Genomic DNA, 23050 nt, shown 5'->3' on the forward strand with positions numbered 1-23050 from the left:
CGGGCACCGGAGCCCGCGCCGGGGCCCGACCCCTCGGAGACCAGCGAGGCCGAAGCCGGACCAGCTGCTCCTGCTCCAGGCCTGCAGCAAGGCGGCCTGGATCTGCCGCGCTCTTCCTCCCGGGCCCAGCCCTGCGGGAGTCCCGGCTCTGCGGAGCTGCCCGCGAGTCCCGGGATGACACCCGAGGGGGGCGGGGGCCGGGACAGGGGCCAGCAGGCGCTGCGGCTCGGCGGTGACTGCGGGGACCCGGGAGTCCACCAGCCCAGCCCGGGGGTCCGTCCTGCCTCTGGCTGCGCGGAGGACTGATGGGCTTTGGGGACACAGGAGCAGGGGCCAGACTCCCAGTCTCTTCCTCAGTTTACCCTAGCCCCCTCCAGTTTGTTCCTCTTCGCTGTAAGGACTGCCCCCTCCCCTTCCAAGGAAGCACCTCCCGGCTCCACTAGGGGCCAAGTTGCAGTTGGCCTGGGATAGTGGCCGCTTCTCAGATATCCTTTACGGCTCACTTGGAAGCTGCCTTCTTGGCAGGGTCCGCACCAGGCCCCAGAACAAGGACCAGATGTGGGTTTTCTTTAACTATGGCTCCTTTTTGTTAAGGACATTAAAGGAAATAAGCAGACCAAAGTCTTTGTTTGAAATTTATTGAAAAAGTAATACAAGCAGCAAGACCGACCCAGTATATCTAAACACTACCACAAGCTACCCTGCCCCCTCACTACCAAAGTCCCAAATAGCAGATCTGATCACCTAATTTAATCTAAGAATTTTTCCCAGTTTGATTCTGCTGCCACAGCTCCTAGTTTATCAAGAAATGTAAACAGCTATTCAATACAATACATAATTGTGAGTTTTTAAGTTTTTTTTAAATTTACAAACCTTTTTTTTTTCTTTGCAATTAAAATAATACACTTGAAACTGATTTGTAGAAACCAACCCTAGATTGGGGACCAAAGTGTTGGAACAGGGGCTAATCAAGAAAACCAGTCACTGCTGGGGGTGAGGCTTAGACTCCCCAAGTCTCTCCCCTTCTGCCCACCCCACCCTACACAGTGTTCTGGATACTGAGTGGGCCTGAGATGCTGTAAACAGAAGCTCTAGATAACTTGCAGCTAGGGATGATATAGATCAAGTTGTGAGAGAGCCATCCCTGCAGTCTCACCTTGGGGTAGAAGAGAATAAAACTATAGCAAAAAGTTTTCTGTGGTGTGTCTGAGTCACTTTGGTCAAGTTCCTGCCAAGTCCCTATGGGAGTACTACTGAGTATCTTGGAGTTCTGATCTTGCCCTCTTTTTCCTTAGCCCTTGGTATACTGGCAGGGCAGCCCACCATCTCCTTTGCGTCTGGTTCTTTTCACATTTAAAAATAAAATAGGCAAGAAAAAAATCCAAATCTCAATCAACATCTACCTCAGGGTTAAAGTCAATAGGAGGAGAATAGAAGGAGGCTGTGGGAGCAGCAAATATCACAGGCCAATTGACTCCCACTATAGTTGAAGGAGGAAAAAAGGAGAAATATTTGACTAAGGCCACATAACTAGTGAATGAGCCACTTGTGAGCCAGATGATAGAATAAAAAGAGCCAATGGCTCACCACTAATTAGCTGTGTGACAACAGATGAGCCATTTAACTTCTTTGGGGCTTGGTTTTCATCAGTCAACAAGAGAACTCAGCTCTAAGGATGTATTCATTTGGGATAAACTCAGTTCTACTTATGTTCATGCTTTAAAACTTCTCACTCTGCTCTGGGAGTACTTCTCAGTAAACCTCAGTCCCCATTGCTGCCAAAAAGAGTAGTCTGATACCACTCTTTCTGGGTGGGCCCCACTAATAATGTTCTCAACTTTTTGCTCCTGTCCTTTACACGTGAAGATGATCCTCTGGCCCATTCTGCACAGAAAGATGGTTTGTGGGGTTTTCCCCACTAATGGTGATGGGCTTACAACAAGTCTTCCCCTCATTTGGGACTGGTTCCCAGCTTACTTGTCAGAGTTTCACCCCTCTTCTGGTGAGTGATCAACTTCTTCCTGGGAATTTTGGGTTTTGTGGTTCTATACCATGGCTCGTGACTCTTTCTTGCCTTGGGGGCTATCTTCATTGGCTCCATTGTGGGTTGGTCTTTGTGACTAAAGCACCACTGGTGGGGGGGGGTGTATCTGCTTTCTCAAAGGGACATCACTTTAATCCATAGCTAAAGCTAAACCTGAAATGCATTCTTTTTCCCTTTGGAGTTCAATTCCACTGTAAGTGGGTGCTCATGGCCTGTGGTACCATCATTCCTCCTTTACAAGCTCTAGGGCAGGGAGGCCACACAATGGCAGCCTGAGGGCTGACCAGAGTGAGCTGCAGGATGCCACTCTACAGTGGCACAAACTGCTGACTTTCTTGCCTTCCCCTTGCATTCAACTTGTCCTCATCCTCAGAAGCCCTTGCTCCTTTCCAGTTCCAAGTTAGGGCTCAGAAATTTGTGTTTGGGACTGAAGAGGCAGGCCAGTGGGAGGACCAGTCACCAGGAGAGAAAATGCTCAACTCTAGGCACAGTCCTGGGCTAAATTGGCTGGTCCCTCACGATGGTGGGCACAGGGGAACACTGCAATCAGGAATCCTGAGGACATGAGCTCTAACACTTCAAAACAAAATCCAGCAAGTTCAAACTCAAGTAGAAAATAGTCAGGCCTTATGGAAAGAAGACATGCTCTGATTCCCAGGTCATGCTATCACCCTGGGAAAGGAGACGAACCCTACTGGTCGGCCCTAGTGAGAAGAGAAGCTGCCGGGTCTGGCTGCCCTGCTCCTTCTGGATCAGTGACCCTGCCTCAGGAAGGCTTCTTGGCAGAAACTGACAGTTTGAAGCCAGTTCTACCACTCTCCTACATAGAAACTTATTTTGCCATCTCATTCAGCTTCCCCAGAGACTCTCCTGAAGCCATTAGGTGGGAGGAGGGGGCCACTGGATGCTCTCCTGATCATACTGGGTGTTGCACAGTCCACCTGAGTGGTCAGAAGCAAAAGCTGGTCTGAGATGACTGTTGTGTTGAGAGAGGGAGGAAAGGGGTTCCAAAGGTTAAGGAGGTGGGTGACAGTTCCATGAATGTGCTTGAGAATTCACAGTATCATATACTGGAAGTTCCAGTTTCTTTGCTTTTTGGAAAAAAAAAGAAAAAAGTGTTAGAGAGAAAACCACGCCATTCACAGCCAAGGTCTCTGCTGCCCATGATTCCAGAGGGACACCCTTCCATGCAGGCACTGAGAAGATGCCTCCATTAGCAGAGGCCACCATCAGGCAGATGAAGTGACTTCATTAACTCCAGAGGGGAAGAGTTGGTTTTTGCCAGCATGTCTGTCACCCAGAGGATACAAAAAAAGAACAGAGACCAATGACCTGGCTTTCTCCTCCAGCACAGTGGATGAGGTTCTTGCGAGGTGGCAAAGCCCATGGAATGGTCAGTGCCTGGGGTCAGAAACAGGTATGAAAAAGTGAGGAGTGCAAGCCACCCTGAAAAAAATCACCACCGCTTTGCTAAAAAACAGTCCAGAGAGTAAAAAGCTTGGCAGTTTCTGACATCACAATCTAGAAAAAGCTATGGCAAAGGCTCAGTGGCATCTAGAAGAATCCCATATCATTAACTCCAAATGCAAAGGAAGATGAATTTTCAGTGATTTTAGAAAAATCTTGAAAGTCCAAAGCCTGAATACTGAAGGAAGTTTCCTTGTTGTTTAGTTAGTTTTCTCCACGACTGGATGGAAAAGGGGTTGGGGTGAGATTCCTAGAGAAAAAAAGAAAGGCATCTCTAAGAGAGAAATAAGGAGAAAGCCAACCTAGCTTATTGCTCTTGCCCCGAGGCTAGGTTTCCATACTTAAAAACATACTAGGTTACAAGAGGCAATTCTGGGGCTAAAAATCACAGAATCTCAGAATCTTGAGGTCATCTAGGCTAAAGGTTCTTAAGCTGGGGTGGATCGATGTCCAAGGGATCTGTGAATTTGGATAGGAAAAATATATCTTTACTTTCACTATCCTGTAACTACAATTTAGCATTAACTTCAATTATTTAAAAAAATTATTCTGAGAAGGGGATGGGTCCATAGACTTCACCCAACTTTCAAAGGGAATCTTGACAGAAAAGACAGAGAACCCCTGACAACATATACAAGAGGCCTCTGGTTTTCAAAGGAAGCATTTTGGAAGTCTATTGCCTTCTTGGGGAAGCTTGTTCTTCTTTCAGCTTACCTCTGAGAAGTTGTTCCTTACATTAAACCTAAGTCTGCCTTTCTGCAGCAGCAAGGTGTTGCTTTGGACTCTGCCCTTGGAGCAAACAGACCAAGCCTTGCCCCTCTTCCATGTGACAACCCTTGAAATTCTTGAACAGATCCCAGTTACTTCTGCTGATCTTTCTATGGGTACCTTCTACTGAACACTCTCCAAATTGTTCATGTTCTTCCTAAGATGTGGGACCCAGAACTGAACACAGTTTCCCTGATTTGGTGCAACGAGAGGAGGACAACCACCTTCCACTATCTGGGCACTGCGTTCCTAATCAAGGAGGCCCAAGAACTTTGCTTCTTTGGCTGCCATGTTGTCCTGAAGACTCGGTGAGCATTAAGTCCATAAAATTTCTAAACCTTTAGAGAGATCTAAAAGATCAGCATTTGTCTTGTCTGTAAAGTCCTCAACTTGAATTTCTATAGTTCTTTTAGGGAACCACCCTATAAAATGAGCAGTCCACTATCCCCACTTTACAGACAATAATGATTAATGGTTTGGATTTTGCTAGCATTTTAAGGTTGGCAAAGGGCTTTACATCTATTATTTCACTTACCAGATGCTAAGCTGAAGCTTATGACTTTCCCAAGGCTGCATAGCAAATGCATTTCACAGTCAACAATGGAACCCAGCATTCTTTTGACTCTTCCAGGAGAGGTCAGAAGAGATTCAAATCTGACTTCAAGCACCCTATGCTAGACCATCTACACTAATTTATGTCTTCATCTCCTGATGTCCCAGTTGGCTCCTCCATACTGGTCAGAGACTATTGCTGCTAGGCAGTGATGAAGTACAGGTTAAATTCAGTCTTCCTAAGCGGTATTGGGGGATTTTCTCAGGAACACCTTCTTACCTGAATTACTCCTCGGAGATCTCAGTCTCCTGATGAACAACAACCTTGGTCACGGACATGTCGGGGTGCTGTTCCTTAGCTTCTTTGATTGCCTGAACAAGGACCTAGTTGAAGTAATTAAAAAAAGAAAGCAACTGGAGCAGTTTACAAGGGAAGAAAATGAATTTATAAGAGTATCTTTATGGTAGAGTCAATCCCTTCTTCTACCCTGAGGATCTAGTAAGTCAGGCAACATGAATGCTAATCCATTCTGATTAGGTCAGAGGAGATGAAAGTCCAGCTCTAGGCTAGATGACAGTAACAAGTGGTAAGATCCAGTTGTTTTTAGAGGGGGAGAAAACGGGCTCCTTCCCTGCTCACCAAGGTGCTTCTGGGAAGATTTAAACAAGATGTGAATCTAAGGGGAAGAAGGCTACATTAATAGCCACAGGGAGCAGGTGAGTTCCCCAGATGAAGTCAGACATTAACTTGTTAAGTATACTGCACAGGTGATTTCTATTTGGGTATGAAATGGATTAGATGACCTGTGAAATCCTTTTTCACTCAGACATGTGAAACAGCAAAATGGGGGAAAATGAAGGGCAGAGGTGTTGTGATGGAACAGGAGCTGAGTGAGAAGGCTGGGAAGGGAAGCATAGGAAGGACACCTAATGGGAAAAGTCTGGACATTTGAAGAGGAGGTGAGATCAGATCAAAAAAGCTATGGCAACTACAGGAGAAAACAAAAAAAATCAAACAAATAAAAGATATCTTGGGAAGGGAGAGAAAACTACCAACTGAGAAGATTGGGGGACAAGGAGACTTTCTACAGGGGTAGCAGCTAAGTTTTGACATTATGGGCAAGAAGGTGGACTACAGAGAATAATGACAAGTAAGGCCAGAAAGGAAAGTTGGAGCCAACTGTAGGAGCTAGAAGAGCCTTAACAAAGAGACTACAGTGACAACCCAGGAATGAGATGAGCAAGGTCATGAACAGGGGCCAACACAGGAAAGTACCAGCATGGAGAGGACCTGGGAAAGGCTTCTTATCAATCTCCCTGACATTAGGACACTCCCAGGACTGGTCACACAACAGGCACTACATTTTAAAGAACAGATGAAAAGACTAGAATGTGTAAAGATGAGAAACCAGGATGCCAAGAGTTCTTAAACCACACGATATGAAGATTAACTGGGCAAATGGAGCTGAGGGGGTCACTTGGAGGGGTCTGGGGAAGAGGCTTCAAGATCCTGGCCAGAAGAGAGGTTAGCTTGTCTTGTTCCACCCAGAGGGAAGACTAGGGCTAAGTTTGGCTCCACAGAAAAGAAATCCTTCCTAACGAGCAGAGGCCCAGAAGAGGAGCAGTCTGTCCAGGCCTGGCAGCCACTGAAGAGCATCACTATTGGCCACTGCTTCCCATAAATTAAAAGAGGAAGAGTGCCATGAAAGGTCAATAGAGTCCTTGAGGGGAGAAGGTGGTCAGCCATTCTTCTACCCTTTTTTTTTATTTTTTTAGGTTTTTGCAAGGCAAACGGGGTTAAGTGGCTTGCCCAAGGCCACACAGCTAGGTAATTATTAAGTGTCTGAGGCCGGACTTGAACTCAGGTACTCCTGACTCCAGGGCTGGTGCTTTATCCACTACACCACCTAGCCGCCCCATTCCACCCTCTTTTTCTACAGGTTCTACACTAGTTGATAATCAGGAATACTAACCCTGATCTTTTAGCCTCTACTTGTCCATAGCAGGCAAATCACACATCAGACAGTGTTTTGGGTTTTATAAAAGAGGAAACTGAGGCCTAGTGACCCAAGGTAACCGCCCCAAGTTCACAATGAGTTATAAACGGAGGCAAGCCCAGGGTCCTTTCCAATCCTTCCTGGTGCTTGTTCCTCTCCACCATACTCACAAATGTCTAATACAAGCATATTTCACACAATATCGCCTTAACAAATAGCAGCTGTGTTAACTTCCTGAATGCCCCCCCCATCATAAGGCTTCCTGAGTGGGCATAAATAGTATGCTTATGGAACTAAATGTTCTTCTCTATAACTTTTCCTCTAATATACCTGTGTATCAAACTGATAGGTGATAGGAGTCAGGGGCAGGGGGGAACCTTGCCAACTATATTAGTCCTTGAGAACAGGGTTTACACTTTCTGCTCCTTATCCTCCATACCCAGAAGAAGTGATTGAGTACAAAGAAGGCACACAATAAAGACTTCTATTAGACTGTAAACTCCTCACAGGCAGGACTGGCTTGTGCCTCTTTCTCCTTCTGCAGAATTTAGTGGGTAGCACAGTATATGCCCAATAAATGTTTATAGATTGTCCCTAATTAGGGGCTTCTTATTCACCCACTGGTCCATTATTTTTCCCACCTGATCATGATCAATGTCGGCATCTCCTGTGATCACAATTCTTTTTTCAATCCGGGTTTCCGAGATCCCCCCTTTTACAGTCTAGAAATCAAAGAAAAATGGTTATTAGAAATTTTCACTGCAAAAAAAGGGAAACATTAAATCTGCTTCTGCTCAACAAATGAAATCTGTATTTTCCTTCTTTTCTCCAAGATGTGGTTTGGACTATAGCTCCTTTGACCCCTTACATCTTCAATTACAAAAATTCTTTTCCTTTCTTCATGTTTTTTTTTCACTTTTAGTGATTAAGGAAAGATACCCAGAAAAGACAAGAGGAAGAAGGAAAAAGCCGTGAATTTGGAATCAGAAGCCCTGAGTTCCAGGCTCAGGCCCTGGTTCAATCACTTCCCCTCTCTTAGGCTCAGCTGCCTTACCTGTGAAAGGAAGAAGGTAGAGAGGCAGCATGTCCTAGCAGATGAGAGTTGACTTTAGAATCAGGATAATCTAGGGTGCCTTAGGGTTTGCAAAGTACTTCTTTACATCAATTATCTTATTTCACTCTCACAGAAACTTTCAAAGGCAGGGATTTTTATTATCTTCATTTTACAGAGGAGGAAACTGAGGCAGATGGCAGTGACATAATTTGTCCAGGGTCACACATCTACTAAGTGTCTGAAGCAGGATTTGCACTCAGATCCCTTTCCCAACTATAGGTCCACCACTTTCTTCTTTCCTCCATATTTAGAAGGGCAATGGGAAAAGAAAATGACATTCATATTTATTCAGTACAAAGCAGTACTTACAACAATCCTATGACACCCAATGCAAGACTGTCTTACACTGTCACTGTCTACAAGTAAAATCATTCCTATTTTATGGATAACAAAATGAAAATGCAGAGTTCTTAAGCAATTCAGCCCAACATAGGGAAGGTTTTGAGCCCAGGCCTTCCCCGAGGTGCCATATCAAAGAGTCGAAGACTCTGCATAAATGCATCAATGAAAAGCCTTTACTAAGCCCAGGGCCCAATGCCATTGAATATAAGCAAGGCATCTCTTGACTTGGGTAGCTCCACAGACCACAATGGGGGCCCCAGAGGAGCTCCTCCTCCCTCCACTCCCCCCCCCCCCCCCCCCAGTGCTTGAACATAAGACCTGTCATAGTCTGTCATAGACTGTCAAGAGTATTTTTCTAGGGAGCAGCTCAGCATCACATCTGCCAGTTTTCTCAGGGTTCAAGTATCTAGTTCTCTCTAATAATCCTTACTTGTTTTTTCTTTTCCATTGGCACAGCAAAGAGATGTAAGAAATAGTTGGGCAGGTCTCTCTCCTTCCTGCCCCACTGAGCCGAGCAATGGTCCTATCTCCTCTCTTACCAGCTTTGTCCAAACTCTCCTTGTCCTGTCCTTTGGCACTGTCCTTCCAGAAGTCTGGGAGGGGAATTGAGGAACCAGACAAAGAGGGCCCAGCTCAGTGTTCACTGTTCTCAGGGAGAGAGCCTTTATGGGGCAAGAGAACGTGGGAGGCCAGCCAGGACCATAAGGGATATACTCTTGTAATGCTTTCACTTCCTTGCACCAAAAATCAGCTCAGAAAGAGGTTCTTCTCAGGCCCAGCTCAGCTCTAAGGGCAGCTTGGATGCTCCCAAGCACCATCTGTCCAGAGAAACTCCAAGCTCCCATGGAAACACGGGACTAGGTATCCCTGCCTCAATAAGTGTGTTTTTGGGAACCTGACGTAAGTCAACTAGACTTCTGCTCTTGATAGCAGGTTGTAGAATAGACTTGAAATAAGAAGACACTTAGGTGCTGTAGCAATAATCCAGGAAAGAGGTGAGGAGGGTCTCAATTAAGACGGTAGCTGTATGAATGGGGTCACAGGGCTGCCTTACCTGGGACAAAGATCATAGAAGAGATCTAAATCCAATTTCCTTTACCATTTCTTGAATTTAGAAGGTTGTTTATAAGTGGTGGTGGTCTCAGAGAGGGAAATACCTTTAAAAAGGCCTTATGACTTTGAATTACCCACAGAATTCCCTCTTCCATCTTCAGATGTTGGTTCTGAAATTTATGCTTCACACTTCCTCTGTGACTAACTCCAAAAATGGGAGAGCTGGAAGGAGTCTTTGAGGTTATCAAGTCTAATTCCTTTAACTAGGTTGAGAAAACCAGGGCCCTGAAGATAGTGAACTGATCAAGGTGACACATCTAGAACAAAGACCTATGGCTTCTAAGAACTCCCAATTTCTATTATTACACTATGATGCCTCAAATGCTGCCTTTACCAGCTAGTCTACAAACTAGTAATTTTAAAATGGACAAAGAATATTTATAGGTTCCCTTCTTCCCAATTTTCCTATTTCTGATAGGGACCCCAGTATTCCTGCAGCATGTCAGGTTCCTAATCTTGCTATCATCTTCAGCCCCTCACACTCATCCCAGCACTTGCCTTATTCTATCTCCACAACATCTCCCACTTCCAACCCCTTCTCTCCACACACACAGTTGCTGTCTTAATTCAGGCCCTTTTCGCCTCCCATTCCAGTCTATACTATAGCCTACTGCCAAAGTCATTTTCCTTTGGTGAAGCCTTGGTTATGTGATTCTCCTCAGTATACTCCAGTGACTTCCTAGAACCCTTAGAATAAACTACTCTGTTTCCTTTTGGAAGTGCCCTATTTACACCCCCTCTGGAGCCTCACATGACATTATTCCCCATCCTCCCCTTAAAGATCAGCTAAACTGGCCTCCCTCTGTTCCTCTCTCACCACACTTTAGATATCCCTCCTGCCTGGAGGGCACTTCTAACTTACTTTGCTGCATGGGCCTAGGGGGTCCCTCTCTTCATTTAATATTCAGCTTAGACACCATCTTCTTTTCTGACCCACCAACCACTCATCCCCTCCCTCCTCTTAAAGTACCTTTGTATTTAACTACTCTGTGTATGCTCATATGTTTGTATTTAATTTTTATATTTATAATGTATACATTTTTCTATCTATCTGCCTTCTTTCATTAAAACAGAAGTTCATTTTGAGTAGGGATTAGTTCATTCTTTGAACTTGTCAGACACTGACAATGATATTGCTTTCTGGTCGACAAACTTTTTTTTCATAAACTATGTCCAGGGTAAGTCATGAAATTGTTTTATAGCTGAAGAAACTGAGACCAAGAGAAGATATGATTTTCTCAAATAAGTTATGTCTCTGGCACTTGAATATAGGTTTATTCTTTTTTTAAATCAAATAACCAACATTTTTAAGAAATCCTATGGGGGGGTGGCTAGGTGGCGCAGTGGATAGAGCACTGGCCTTGGAGTCAGGAGTACCTGAGTTCAAGTCCAGCCTCAGACACTTAATAATTACCTAGCTGTGTGGCCTTGGGCAAGCCACTTAACCCCAATGCCTTGCAAAAAAAAACTAAAAAAAAAATTCTATGGGGCAGTTAAGTAACTCACTAGATAGAGCACTGGCCTGGAATTAGGAGGACCTGAGTTCAAATCCAGTATCAGACACTTAATACCAGCTGTGTGACCTTGAACAAGTCACTTAACCCCATTACCTTGCCAAAAAAAAATCCTATCATACTGTCTCCTCAAGACTGCCAGGAAGGGATCTTTCAACATTTCCCAATTTTCTCTACAGGGCACTTGATCTGCTATGGTGGCCCTCAGTATTCAACTTCTAGGCAGGAAGCAGAGATTTTGGAGTCATTCTGCTTGGGGTACAAGGGAAGGCTCCATATCCTTGCCAGGGCCAAGGTGTTTTGGGGAAGAAAGTCAACTCAGTGCTCCAGCAGGTAGCAGCCCTACTTTCTACAAAAGAACCTTACCTTGGTAATCTGAGTTGTGGTGGTGCTGCTCGTGGTCTCTGATGTTATAGTCTGGGCTGTCAGCAGGACTCCAGGGTCTAAGTCACCACTGTCCTCTTCAGTCTACAGGGAGAATTATATACCACTATTAAGCATCTCACTGGCTAAAATGACAGGCCCAGAAGGATATAGCATCTGTTGCTCCCTTGGCTCAATTGCACATTTTAAAATAATAATCTCAGATATATAAAGTGGATCTTTGACTCTCAGTTCCACTGACAAAGTCAACCTGAGTAAGAAAAAGTTTGATTTCCCTCACAGACGAAAGAGGCAGTAGAAATCTAAGTGGCCATCTACCCTGGTAGACTGGGCCATGATTCTGGCTGATGGCAGAAAACCATGAATCTAGATGGAAAAAGAAAAGAAACTTCTAGGTTTTGTGAAGAAAGCATCCACATTTTATAACACATTTCTACACTTCATATTGCTCCTACCTTTGTTAACAAAGTTCTAAAAATAAAACAAGGGAAATTCAACCAATTCACTTAAATAACAAGGACTGACAAGGCGTCTTTCCAACAGAGAGTTAACCTTTTTATTAGGACAATAGTAAATAACACTAAAGTTACCTTTTACCTGGAGGTATCTTTTATGTACATGATGGTTCCTTACTTAGAATATAAGTTTATTGTTTTTTGATCTTTCTGTTTTGAATTTAGTTAACAAATTTACTCACTGATTAAAGAATAGCCTGGAAGATGAGGTGAGGAACATAGAAGGGAAGAGCAAAGTAGGGAAGGAAAAGGGGTTAAGTATGTGATGAAGGATCAGACTTTCTGGACAAAACTCAGAGCAGTGGGTCTCAGAGGGACACTGAAGCCTCTACATCAGGACATACTTCTGAGTTCTTGCTGCTCCAAAGGTGGATCAACTAACTTGGGTGCTGGTGTTAACCCTACCATCCCCATCATATGTTGAACAAGGATGATTTTTTGGACATGAAGTCCCTTCTCACTCTGACATTCTGTGGAGTCACAAGACTGTTCAGTTTGAACACTGCCTGTGGTTAGGGGTCTCTGGGTGGAACATCTCCAAAATTCTCCTGTAGAAAAGGAAAGGCTGACAGTAACCCCCTGAACAGGTGAGGGAATGTCACTGTTGACTGATCCCCCTCTGCAGCAGGAATGCTGGGAAACAGCAGAAAGTGAGTCAAAGGATTGAATGGTAAGGGTGGTGGTGGCAACCAGCCCAAAATGTACCTAATAGAACAATGAATCAATAGGAAAGCATTTATTAAGAGCTCCTGTGCCAGTTTTCAGAAAAAATGAAAAAGCCTCTGCAAAGTAGCTCACAAGGTGGTTGGTGAGACAATGCATATAATACTAGCTAATGTTTATATAGCACCTACTAGGTGCCAAAACTACAGTGCAAGCACTTTACACTGAGAATCTCACTGTGGTATCTACAAATATATATATATATTTATACATTTATAATTAGTTAATACAAATTAAGTATACTGCAATTTTGAGGAGTCTACATTAGAGCTGAGCATTGAAAGAAACTAGGGATTCTAAGAGGTGGAAGTAGAGCTGGATCTGGTGATAGGAGATAAAATGTAATGTGTGAAGAAGGGCAAGACAAAGTGGTCTCAGCTGGACTGAAGACAACTCCAAGCCATGCGTAATACCCTTGGTCAAGGAGATCTAGAGTCAGGTTATGGAGAATTGTAGATGACAAAGGAGTTAGAGCTGAGAGAGAAGCCAAGGAGTTCATCTGATCATGGATCGGAGGTTGATGGCTTTAAAGCCAGCAGGGATCTTAGTGCCTTCCTTAGCCTCTTCCTCATGGTAGAAATGATCATCTAAGGAGGCCAGCAGGGGTGCCAAGCCAGCAAGTGTCCAAGAGGGGAATGCAGCCCAGGAGAAGGGCATGATCAAACCTGTGCTTTAGGAATATTCTTTGACAGCTGCATGTAGAATGGCATAGAGAAGGAAGAGGCCTGAGACAGGGAGAGGTTGTTGCAATAGTCCAGGTGAGCTGTGATGGGGGCCTGAATGATAGTGGTGACCGGACAAATGGAGAGAAGGGAAGGATAAGATGGACTTGTCAATGAATATGTGGAAAAGGCTGAAGGAGAGAGGTACTGAACATCAACTCAAGATTGTGAACCTGGGTGCTCAGGGAACTTGGGAGTGCCCCAAGGAAAGAGGCAAGGGTCAGTCCCCTTTCATACTTTCTTCATTCCAACCAGATTGTTCTCTGCTTTATTCCTGCCTCACTTCAGGCCCCACTTCCTGTAGAAGAATTTTCTCCACTTTTTTGTGGGGGTCAGTGCTCTTTCCCTAATTCATTTATCATCTATAAACCTCTCCGTTTATATCCTGTATCCTACCTCCAAGTAAAAAGCTTGCAAACTCTTTGAGGGCAAGACTGCTTTTCATTTTTTTTTTTTGTATCCCTCACACCTAACACAGCTCTCGAACACTTAGGGCAACAAATGCTCACTGGTCACAAAAATGAATCTTTGGGGCACAGTCTTCTCATTCAGCTAACAAGTTGCCCATTCATGTTTCCTCACCTTCTTGTTATGTCCCTGCAAAGAGCAGATGTGGCAATGACTATGTTCTGGTTTCTTCCATATCTGTACCTGCCTCACAGGCTGCAGCTTCCTTTCCTTGACCCTTTTCTAAGGTTAGCCTGCAAGGGCATTTAGTTCTGAGGATAACAATTCAATTTAAAGAAAAGAAAATTATGGCTAGCAGACTTTTTTAAAGAACTAGCTTCTTTTTCTTAAACCATCCCTCTTAGCAGCTTTCCTCAGCCCAGATGAGCTTGCATACCTTATTATGGTTATGAGATATGTCTGAAGAGGACCTTGGGGACCAGGTCTTTTCTAGTTCCCCAATGGTACTACAAACTCACCAAGCACCCAGCTTCACAGTATTAAATTCATGGTCACTTTCTCTCTCCATATCTGATTATTGATATCAGTCTTTCCTCCCCACAATTTGTTATGGATTCACTTCTTCCTTCCTACTTCAAAACCATCACTTAAATTCAAGCCTTCATCAAATTCTTTATGCTGACAACCTTTGCTTTTTTTTCTTTTTAATTTGTGAATTTTACAATTTTTCCCCCCAATCTCACTTCCCCCCCACACAAAAAGCAATCTGACAGTCTCTACACTGTTTCCGTGCCTTACATTGATCCAAATTGAATGTTTTGAGAGAGAAATCATATCCCCAAGGAAAAAAACAAAATATAAGAGACAGCAAAACTACACAATAAGACAACAGGTTTCTTTAAATCAAAGGCAATAGTTTTGGTCCCTGTTCAAACTCCATGATTCTCTCCCTGGATACAGATGGCACTCTCCATCACAGATATCCCAAAATTGTTCCCAATTGCTGGAACAAGTCCATCAGGATTGATCATCAACCCCATGTTGCTGTTATGGTGTACAATGTTCTTCTGGTGCTGCTCATCTCATTCAGCATCAGTTCATGCAAATCCATGTTTCTCTGAATTTCCATCCCTCCTGGTTTCCAATTGTTGCATAATGTACATATACCAGTTTGTTCAGCCATTCCCCAACTGAAGGACATTCACTCAGTCTCTAACTCTTTGCCACCACAAACGGAGCTGCCACGAATATTCCCATACAAGTGTTGTCTACAAGTGATATCCACACCCCCTTTCATAATCTCCCTAGAGCATAGACCCAGTAGTGGTATTGCAAATTCCTATTGTCCTTTGGGTGTAATTCCAAACTGCTCTCCAGAAAGGCTGGATGAATCCTCAGCTCCACCAACAATGCACCAGTGCCCCAGATTTCCCACATCCCTTCCAACATTGATCATTGTCCTGGTCATATTGGCCAGTCTCAGAGGTGTGAGGTGGTATCTCAGAGAAGCTTTAATTTTCATTTCTCTAATCAATAATGATTTAGAGCTATTTTTCATATGACTATGGATAGCTTTGATTTCCTCATCTGTAACTTGCCTTCCCCATTTGTCAATTGGGGAATTTGTTTTTTTTTTTACAAATTTGACTCATTTCTCTATATATTTTAGAAATGAGTCCTTTGTCAGAAATACTAGTTGTAAAAATTGTTTCCCAATTTACTACATTTCTTTTGATCTTGGTTATAGTGGTTTTTGTCTGTGCAAAAGCCTTTTTCTAAGAAAGATTTTATTTATTTTGAGTTTTACACCCCCCCCTCCCCATTCTTGCTTCCCTCCTGACAACCTTTGCTTTTTGCTGACTCCATTCTCACCCTTGAACACTGACTTCTTTAATCTTGTCACTCCACTAATACCCTATAGTGGCTCTCTATTATCTATCCAATTCAGACTTTTCTGCCTGATCTTCAAAGCCTTCCACAATCTACCTGTATTATCCTTGGTCATCACTTTCACCAGCTTATCAACCCCATTTTTTAAAATTTCCAATACAGATTTGTTAACCTGGTAAACTAATTAGCTCTCTATGTATTCTGCATCCAGTGTAAGTACATTCTGTTGACTGATAAATGAAAGAGAATTTTCACCTTCTGAATATGAATAGAAAACACAGTAAATAAATGTCACTTGCTAGGTGTATCAAGAACTTGATTATAAGGAGCTAAAGATTAAGATTTTAAAAATGGTATCTTACCTGAGCAGCCTCATAAGTGATAGTTTTTGTCTCAGTGTGAACAATGGGGACATCTTTGGTTGGGATTTCACTTTTTCCAGCATTAGCAACATCCGAGATGGTGACTGTCTGAGTCTTCACCAGAGGAGGCTACAAAGCAGTGGGAAAGCAATGTTACTTATGTTCTTGATAAGAGAAGTAGCTGGTTAACCTTCTGACATTGACCTGATCAAAGTTGCAGAGCCTTAGCAAACAAAAAAAATACAACTCAAAAGTTGTTTGTACAAGACTTGAAAATCATCTGCAGTAGTTTTAACAAAATGTCAAATCATAAAGGATGGTAAACTATTATATTCCTAAAATAATCTATGTATGCCTAATGAAAAAGCAAAGTAATCATAAGACATTATATATGAAATGAATGATTTAAAGCATTTTGAAATGACCTCTAAGCCAAATTTGAATACAAAACTGTTTACTAAATAGTTTTGTTTCTTTCTTGCAACTGTATCATATGAGGCAATCAAAAAAATTGGCCATACATTTCCACCCTTAAGTCCAAATGGTGCATGAAGGACAGTGATCTTTGAATTTATTAACTCTTTTCAAATCAATGTCAGATGTTCACTTTTGAGTTGTTGAAAGGAAACAATATTTGAAAAGCTGGAAAGAGAAAAATCAAGTTATTCCATCACCTGGTGATTAATATCAGAAGGATAAACATTAGTGGAAGAAGGGAAGGCCATATTAGCCAAATCAGCTCATTTTCCCCAAGTTGGCAAATCACTCTGAAAGTTGCCCCTTGATTGTGTAGGGGTTATGTGGTCATCTACTTTAGCATAAATGATTAGTATCAATGATCACTAGAACCCATTTCTTTTTCTCCCTGGGAGGGAAGTGATGGAGGTAATAGAACAAAGTAAGTAATCAATATTAGCATCCTACAGTTAGATTTTCTGATTGAATTATACTCCTATCTTTGGCCTAAAATACTCTTGGTGAGAAACCAGCTATGCTTTTCCAACAGAGCTGGTTACATTATCTGAGCAATTATAGTTATTAAAAACAAAGGTGTCTCCAATTTTACCTTTCTTTATAAAACTATTTGAGTGATGAAAGAGTGCTCTTTTAAAAAATACTTATCATTCTATGTAATGATCACAACAGGGCTTATTTATATGACTTTGCAAATTATCTGGAGAAAAATCAATTCTTGTCTTGGAATTCCTCTGGTTCAGTTTCTGTGAGACAGCCTCTAGAATTCTTTAATCAGAAAAGCAAGAAATAAAACTACTCCCATCACCATCCCAGGGAGAGTTCTAGCCCTCTCCCAAAGAGAGGAATTTGACCCAAACCATTACTACCTGGAAACTTCGAATGAGGGTGGGGAACCCTGAACCCACTCGAAAGTCAGGATATGGTCCATTTTGCTTCCCAGGTAGCTCATTTGGTGTAACATGGTCTTCACCACCCTCTGCCTCTTTTCCACCAGTGTACAGCTGACAGGAAGCAGGTGTTTCTGAGAGCATGCACTTCAAGAGATTTAAGGCACTCGCTTGCTCTTCTACACCTGTACATACCCCATTTGGACAACTTAGCATCTCCTTGACAGCAAGGAGACCAGCTGCCCCTTGTGCCTTGTCTTCTGCCTCCACGCCATTTATGGAGACAGGCCCAAAGTCATGGTTTTGTGGAGACTCCAATGGGGCTGTCATTTGGGTCTCTCTAGGAGCAACAGAATGCTCAAGGCCCTCCCATTCAGAGTCAACGTTGGGTCTCTCTGTCACTGCATCCACTTCCTCTTTAGAAATGTCATTCATAGTCTACAAGTAAATGAATATATACAAAGGCAGGAAGATAATATTAGAAATGAAGGGGTATGCTTTGAACTAACAGAAGCAGATGGTTTTAAATGAAGATCAAATTTCTTGCTATTCCTGTTCATTTTTAGGTGTGGAAAGAACAATAACAGTGGCAGAAGCCAAGAACCCTAGCTTTCAGTTTTCAGAACCAAGAACTATTACTACAGATGGTCCATGCAGCCACCATGGAGCCAGTCACTCCAATTACCAGGAAGGTGCTGTACCCTAATTTCAGTCAAGCATCTGGGTAGACATAACTGAGCACAGAGGAGAGGCTCTACCTCACGAAGGAATTCACAAATATTCTTGAGAAGTATTATTTAGATGAAATTTGGATTGACTTCCATCACCCAAGCCTCTATTTTAAATTCTCCATTTTAAAAACTGACTAATCATTATATTAGTTCCTGATGGCAACATCAGGCCTGCTAACAATAGAGAAGTTGTGTTAATGTATGAATGTCCAAATATTGACCAATTGTAAACAATGTCATAGCATCAATTTTAAATGTTCAAAAGACAAATGCTTTATCTAGTTTTTTTTACTTGTCTAAGAGGTTTTTCTGAAGATGGGCAAAAAAATACGACTTGAAATGATCCAACATCAGGGAAAGACTACCATCTGGCAACGAACTATGTAATATCCCCAAGAAATATAGAGTATCTTAGGAATTAAGGACTATGGTTTACTCTTTTTTTAGGTTTTTTTTTTTTTTGCAAGGCAAACAGGGTTAAGTGGCTTGCCCAAGGCCACAAGGCTAGGTAATTATTAAGTGTCTGAGACCGAATTTGAACCTAAGTACTCCTGACTCTAGGGCCGGTGCTTTATCCACTACGCCACCTAGCTGCCCCTATGGTTTACTCTTAAGATAGGGGCTAAATACCACATCATAAATGAATGCTTCAAAGCAACCCTGTACTGGTATTTTCTGTAGCTGTAGAACATAATTTAGCTAACCCCAAAACTCCAAGGGCAATGACAGAAATGGAAAGAATTGGATGGGGAGAAGAGACACAGATGCCCCCAAGCAAGAAAGCAGGATTGGCTACCTGACCAAAGAATGTCAAACAACACCAGAGTCTACTGCCATTCTCAATAGCAGTCCACATTATGATGATGTCTGTAAATTGGTTTGGGAAAAGAGTCCTTTTAGCATAGCTCACATGATTGATGAACTTAATATTAAAGTGACTATCTTTAAAAGTGTTAAAAAAAACAGTTCAGCTAAAGGATTTATGCTTAGAAAATAATTTAAAATTTTAGTTCCACCACCAAGATGTGGATATGGCAATTTTTCTTAAATGGCTTCTCATTAAAGCATATATCATTCCTAGAATGTAGAATAAGCCCGAACAAGTAGCTCTACAAAATTAAGCAAGAATCCTTATATCCTAGAACTGTCATTCTTTTTTTTTTTTTTTTTTAGGATTGTCATTCTTAACTTAAACTGTAGGACAACTTATATTAGAAAAAATTAGGTTTAGATCAGATTCGTCTTGCACTGACCAAGAAGGAATATTATCCAGTATGTAAAAGGTGAATTTGAGAAAGAGAGAGATGAAACCAGGGGCTGTGAAGTTTGACTTCTTAATGACCTCCTTACCCAGAATGTCTGTCATAATTGCATCAAACTGCAATCTAGGGGAGTTGACCACTCTTTTCTTGATGGTTAAGACACCCTAACACAAACTCACTTAAACAGAATTGCTGGGAGTAAACAAATGAGAGCTAACAAGGCACCAGAGTCAACATTCTTGAATGTACTTGTCAATTTTCATTCTATATAGATCAACATGAGGATCTTTATGCCTCTTCACTAAATAAGAAATGATTTTGTTTGTATGGTTGAAAAATATTTCAGGCAAACTAGCCTATTAAAAAAAAACAATTTTATACCAACCTGATTAATGAGATATAGGTGACAGTCTCATCAAGGTACCATCTGGGAATGAAATATCATTTAGGGTAATGAAATATTTTTCTAAATCATCTGTCTCAAATGCATATAGAGAGTATCAAAAATAAAGGTGGTGCCCATAGGAAAGACTTTGAAAAATTGGTTCAGGGTCAGTTCAGTTAATTTGAGAAATATTGCTTTTTCTTAAACTATTGGCATGCCAAAAAAGGACATGAGAACATAGGAATTAATAGAACTATAATCTGTCCAGTTAAGCAGTCTGTTTCTGAAGTAACTCTTAGGAATAAAGAATCATAGAATGTCAGAGATGGAAGCAACTAACTCTCTCATTTTATAAACAAGATAACTAAGATGCAGAGAGCTTAAACAACAGATCTGGAAAGTACAGAAGGGTTTTGTCTTTGACATTACTTCAAAAGAACAGGGATGTACCCCAAACTAGTTTTTGTTAGAAATCAAATTTGTTAATACAAAGACTGTCTAAAATTCTCCTCTAAAAAATCTCTTCTAGTGGTTGACATTTTTTTTCCTAGTTATCAGAAAGATAACTGAACCCGATGGAAAGGCCTTGGCAGATGGAAGGCCCACAAGATTAATCAACTGACTTAAATATTTAGATTTTACAGACAATGCTATGTGTTAGCTAAGATAGCAAGGTTCAGCTAGATGACACAAAGGATAGAGCACTGGTCTTGAAGTCTGGAGGACAGGAGTTCAAATTTAGCCTCAAACACTTGACACTTACTAGTTAGGTGACTTTGGGCAAGTCACTTAATCCTGACTGCCTCACATCCAGAGCCATGTCCAGTCATCTTAATTCACATCTGGCCATTGGACCCAGATGGCTCTGGAGGAGAAAGTGAGGTTGGTGACTTGCACAGCCCATCTCACTCAAATTTCATTCATGTACTTGTCATGGCATCACCTCCCTGATATCATGGACTTCTTTGAGAATGAAGCAAGGATCAACAGATGACATGATTATATAATTGTATACATTAAATTAGAAAGTGAAGGAGGACCTTCCAAGAGAAGCCTATCAACAACTGAATCACTGGCAAATTGCAATGGGGTTGATCAAAAACAGTATGACCAATCACATGATTAAGGTACACTGACACAGGATGAAAAGAAGGAAATCTGAGAAGCTTTATGGTTACTGCCTCTTAAAGGAATACTTAAAAGAAGACTCTTGTTGCTACCAGAGGAGATGTGACTTATCCCCAGTACTATAAAGTTGATGAAAGGGATAATGAGGAAAACATTATTAAAAGCAGAAACATTAAGATTACTATGTTACTCATAAAGAAAAAGTCTGCTTGTACTGAAATTATCCTTAATTAGTATGATGCTTATGTGCTGGGCTCTTTATTGGGGTGGTGGTGGAAAGGAGAGGTTCATTTTTGGTAATAGAGGAAATATGGAGGGAACACCAAAAAGTGGCTTTAAAAAAGAGGCACTCTATTAAAACTATTTTTAAAAATGTACTTTATGTCTCAAGACCATAACCCATGTATATGCCTTTACAGTTCTAAATTACCCTTCCATTGGTTTACTGAACTTTAGATAGCATTAATAGCAGGATGTGGGCGTTTACTGGAGTTTTGCTGTCGCTCTATCAAATGCAAACCAAATCCTCTCTTTCTTTTCAGGCTATTTTTGAAATTAAAGATTTACATATGTCAAAGGCTTGTCAAAGTAGAGATATTCATGCTCAGATTGTTACCTCACAAATATTTTAGAGAAGCTTTATCCAGAAAGGCTGGAGAGAGCCATCATTCTCCCCCTTCCCAAAGGTCTTAGCATTTCTACTGTACATTAGTACAGTGGAAAGAGAAAAGTAATACCTTTCCCTAACTGAAGAAAGTCTTGTTTCCATCACATTTTGGCCTTATATTTATAAATACCTAGGATGAAGACAAGTAGTGGCTCTATCTTTAGTCTGCTAAGCGAGTTTAGTGTAGCATCTTTATCTAGGTATTCATAATTACCATTAGGGTGAGGTAAAAAGAAAAGAAATAGCGATATCGAAGATGGAGAGTTTTTCTAACAAACTAATTTTTTTCCAATTTTTTTAATCCCCCTGTTTTTCCTACTGAAGAACTATCTCTGGATTAGGTAATGATAAAAATCTTCATAGATATCCAAACTTCAGGTCAAGGCCTTATTATTATCTGGCCTATAAATGGCACTTTAAGGATGAACAGTGCTCAATAGCTTCTACTAAAAACAATAGAGGAATGAATTAACTACTGAGAAACTGCCAGGTATCATGGAATAAAACTTGCTGTTGAATCCCATTTTTGCCTCTTATTGGTTGAGTTTCAGCTTGTTCTCTTACCTGTAAAATGGGGATAAGAGTCTAGACACTACATCCTTCCATGACTCTATCCCAAATTGGCTTTAAGAAAGATCTTTGTAACTATGACATCATTAAACCTCCTGAATTCTGTTCTAATACCACACTGTTGGCATGGCCACTATGATCCAGGGCCCCTTGAAAGCTACATCAGTGGAATTACACTTCTAACAGGTCTGTTCAAGCTGGAAAGACTTGGAAAAAAGCTGTGGGCAATGAAAAGCAAGCTTAGTCAATTAAGTTCAAAGAGAAATATATCATCAGGAAGGTGGCCACAAGAGGTGCAGCCATGATCCCATGGCAGGAGGGGGCTGAGATAAATATTGTTCATGCCCATGATGATGAAATCACACAGTTTTGGAGGTATTTCACTAATTATTATAAACTAGAATCTGATGTGACAACCTGGTCAATTGTGAATGGTTTAATATGTTAAGTAGAGTCAGAGAAAATTCATTTCACTTTAGATGACTGGAACCTTATTCTCGTTCGCTTGGAGTTTCCTAAATAAAGATGCTAGTGAGAATTAAATTGAATTTCTTGTACATCTTCTTATATATGCCTAAGAGAGTTCTAAAATTCTCCAAAGTTATTCTGGTGAGCTACTAGGAATATGAAGGCTCTTAAAGCTGAAGTCTAGACCCAAACAAAAAATGCATAATAGATGAAACCAGGGAGGAAAGTACTGCAGGAGAAAAAATGTAAAAGTTACAGCTCAAGAATATCGTTATCCAACAGACACATAATTAGGTATGCATTCTCAAAGTTTATGCTTTACTTTATAAAAAGGAAATAAATTAAAACATCATAGAAATCCAGTCTCCCTATTGGAAAGTAAGTGTGTCTAGAGCACCTGAAGTATCTGGGAAGACTGGGCCAAGCCAGTGGGTTTAACCAAGGCTGGTGCTACGTCTTCCAGTCTGCTTGCTAGTAAGTTTTCAACTAGGTCTTCTCTGAACTTCAGGAGCCCTTCTAGTCAGAACTTGGAAGAGAGGAATGACAGGAGAAAAGACAAG

The 23050-nt window shown here is 41.6% G+C and overlaps 1 protein-coding gene and 1 long non-coding RNA gene across 14 annotated transcripts in view; one reads left to right on the top strand and one right to left on the bottom strand.

The window, feature by feature from the left end:
• The first annotated feature begins 101 nt into the window (after positions 1 to 101).
• LOC141508878 (uncharacterized) overlaps positions 102 to 23050 on the top strand; it is a 52085-nt gene continuing 29136 nt past the window's right edge. For 6 of the 7 annotated variants that reach the window (XR_012474529.1, XR_012474527.1, XR_012474530.1 and 3 more), the window contains exon 1: positions 102 to 22397. This is a non-coding gene — a long non-coding RNA (uncharacterized LOC141508878). The remainder of the gene's footprint in view (positions 22398 to 23050) is intronic. The other variant, XR_012474528.1, reaches the window with a different exon arrangement.
• The window catches only part of EPB41 (erythrocyte membrane protein band 4.1), a 179803-nt gene continuing 157375 nt past the window's right edge, over positions 623 to 23050 (bottom strand). For 3 of the 7 annotated variants that reach the window (XM_074217901.1, XM_074217900.1, XM_074217899.1), the window contains 5 exons: positions 15916 to 16044; positions 11278 to 11379; positions 7470 to 7550; positions 5112 to 5215; positions 623 to 3761 (listed from right to left, as the gene is read on the bottom strand). In XM_074217901.1, the coding sequence (XP_074074002.1) occupies positions 5117 to 5215; positions 7470 to 7550; positions 11278 to 11379; positions 15916 to 16044 (411 nt within the window). In that variant the 3' untranslated portion in view covers positions 623 to 3761; positions 5112 to 5116. Of the gene's footprint in view, positions 3762 to 5111; positions 5216 to 7469; positions 7551 to 11277; positions 11380 to 15915; positions 16045 to 17258; positions 17718 to 23050 lie in introns of all 7 variants that reach the window. The other 4 variants (XM_074217896.1, XM_074217895.1, XM_074217898.1 and 1 more) reach the window with 2 other exon arrangements.

This window comes from Macrotis lagotis, chromosome 1 (assembly GCF_037893015.1).
Source record: "Macrotis lagotis isolate mMagLag1 chromosome 1, bilby.v1.9.chrom.fasta, whole genome shotgun sequence".
In the NCBI taxonomy this organism is placed as follows: Eukaryota; Metazoa; Chordata; class Mammalia; order Peramelemorphia; family Peramelidae; genus Macrotis; species Macrotis lagotis.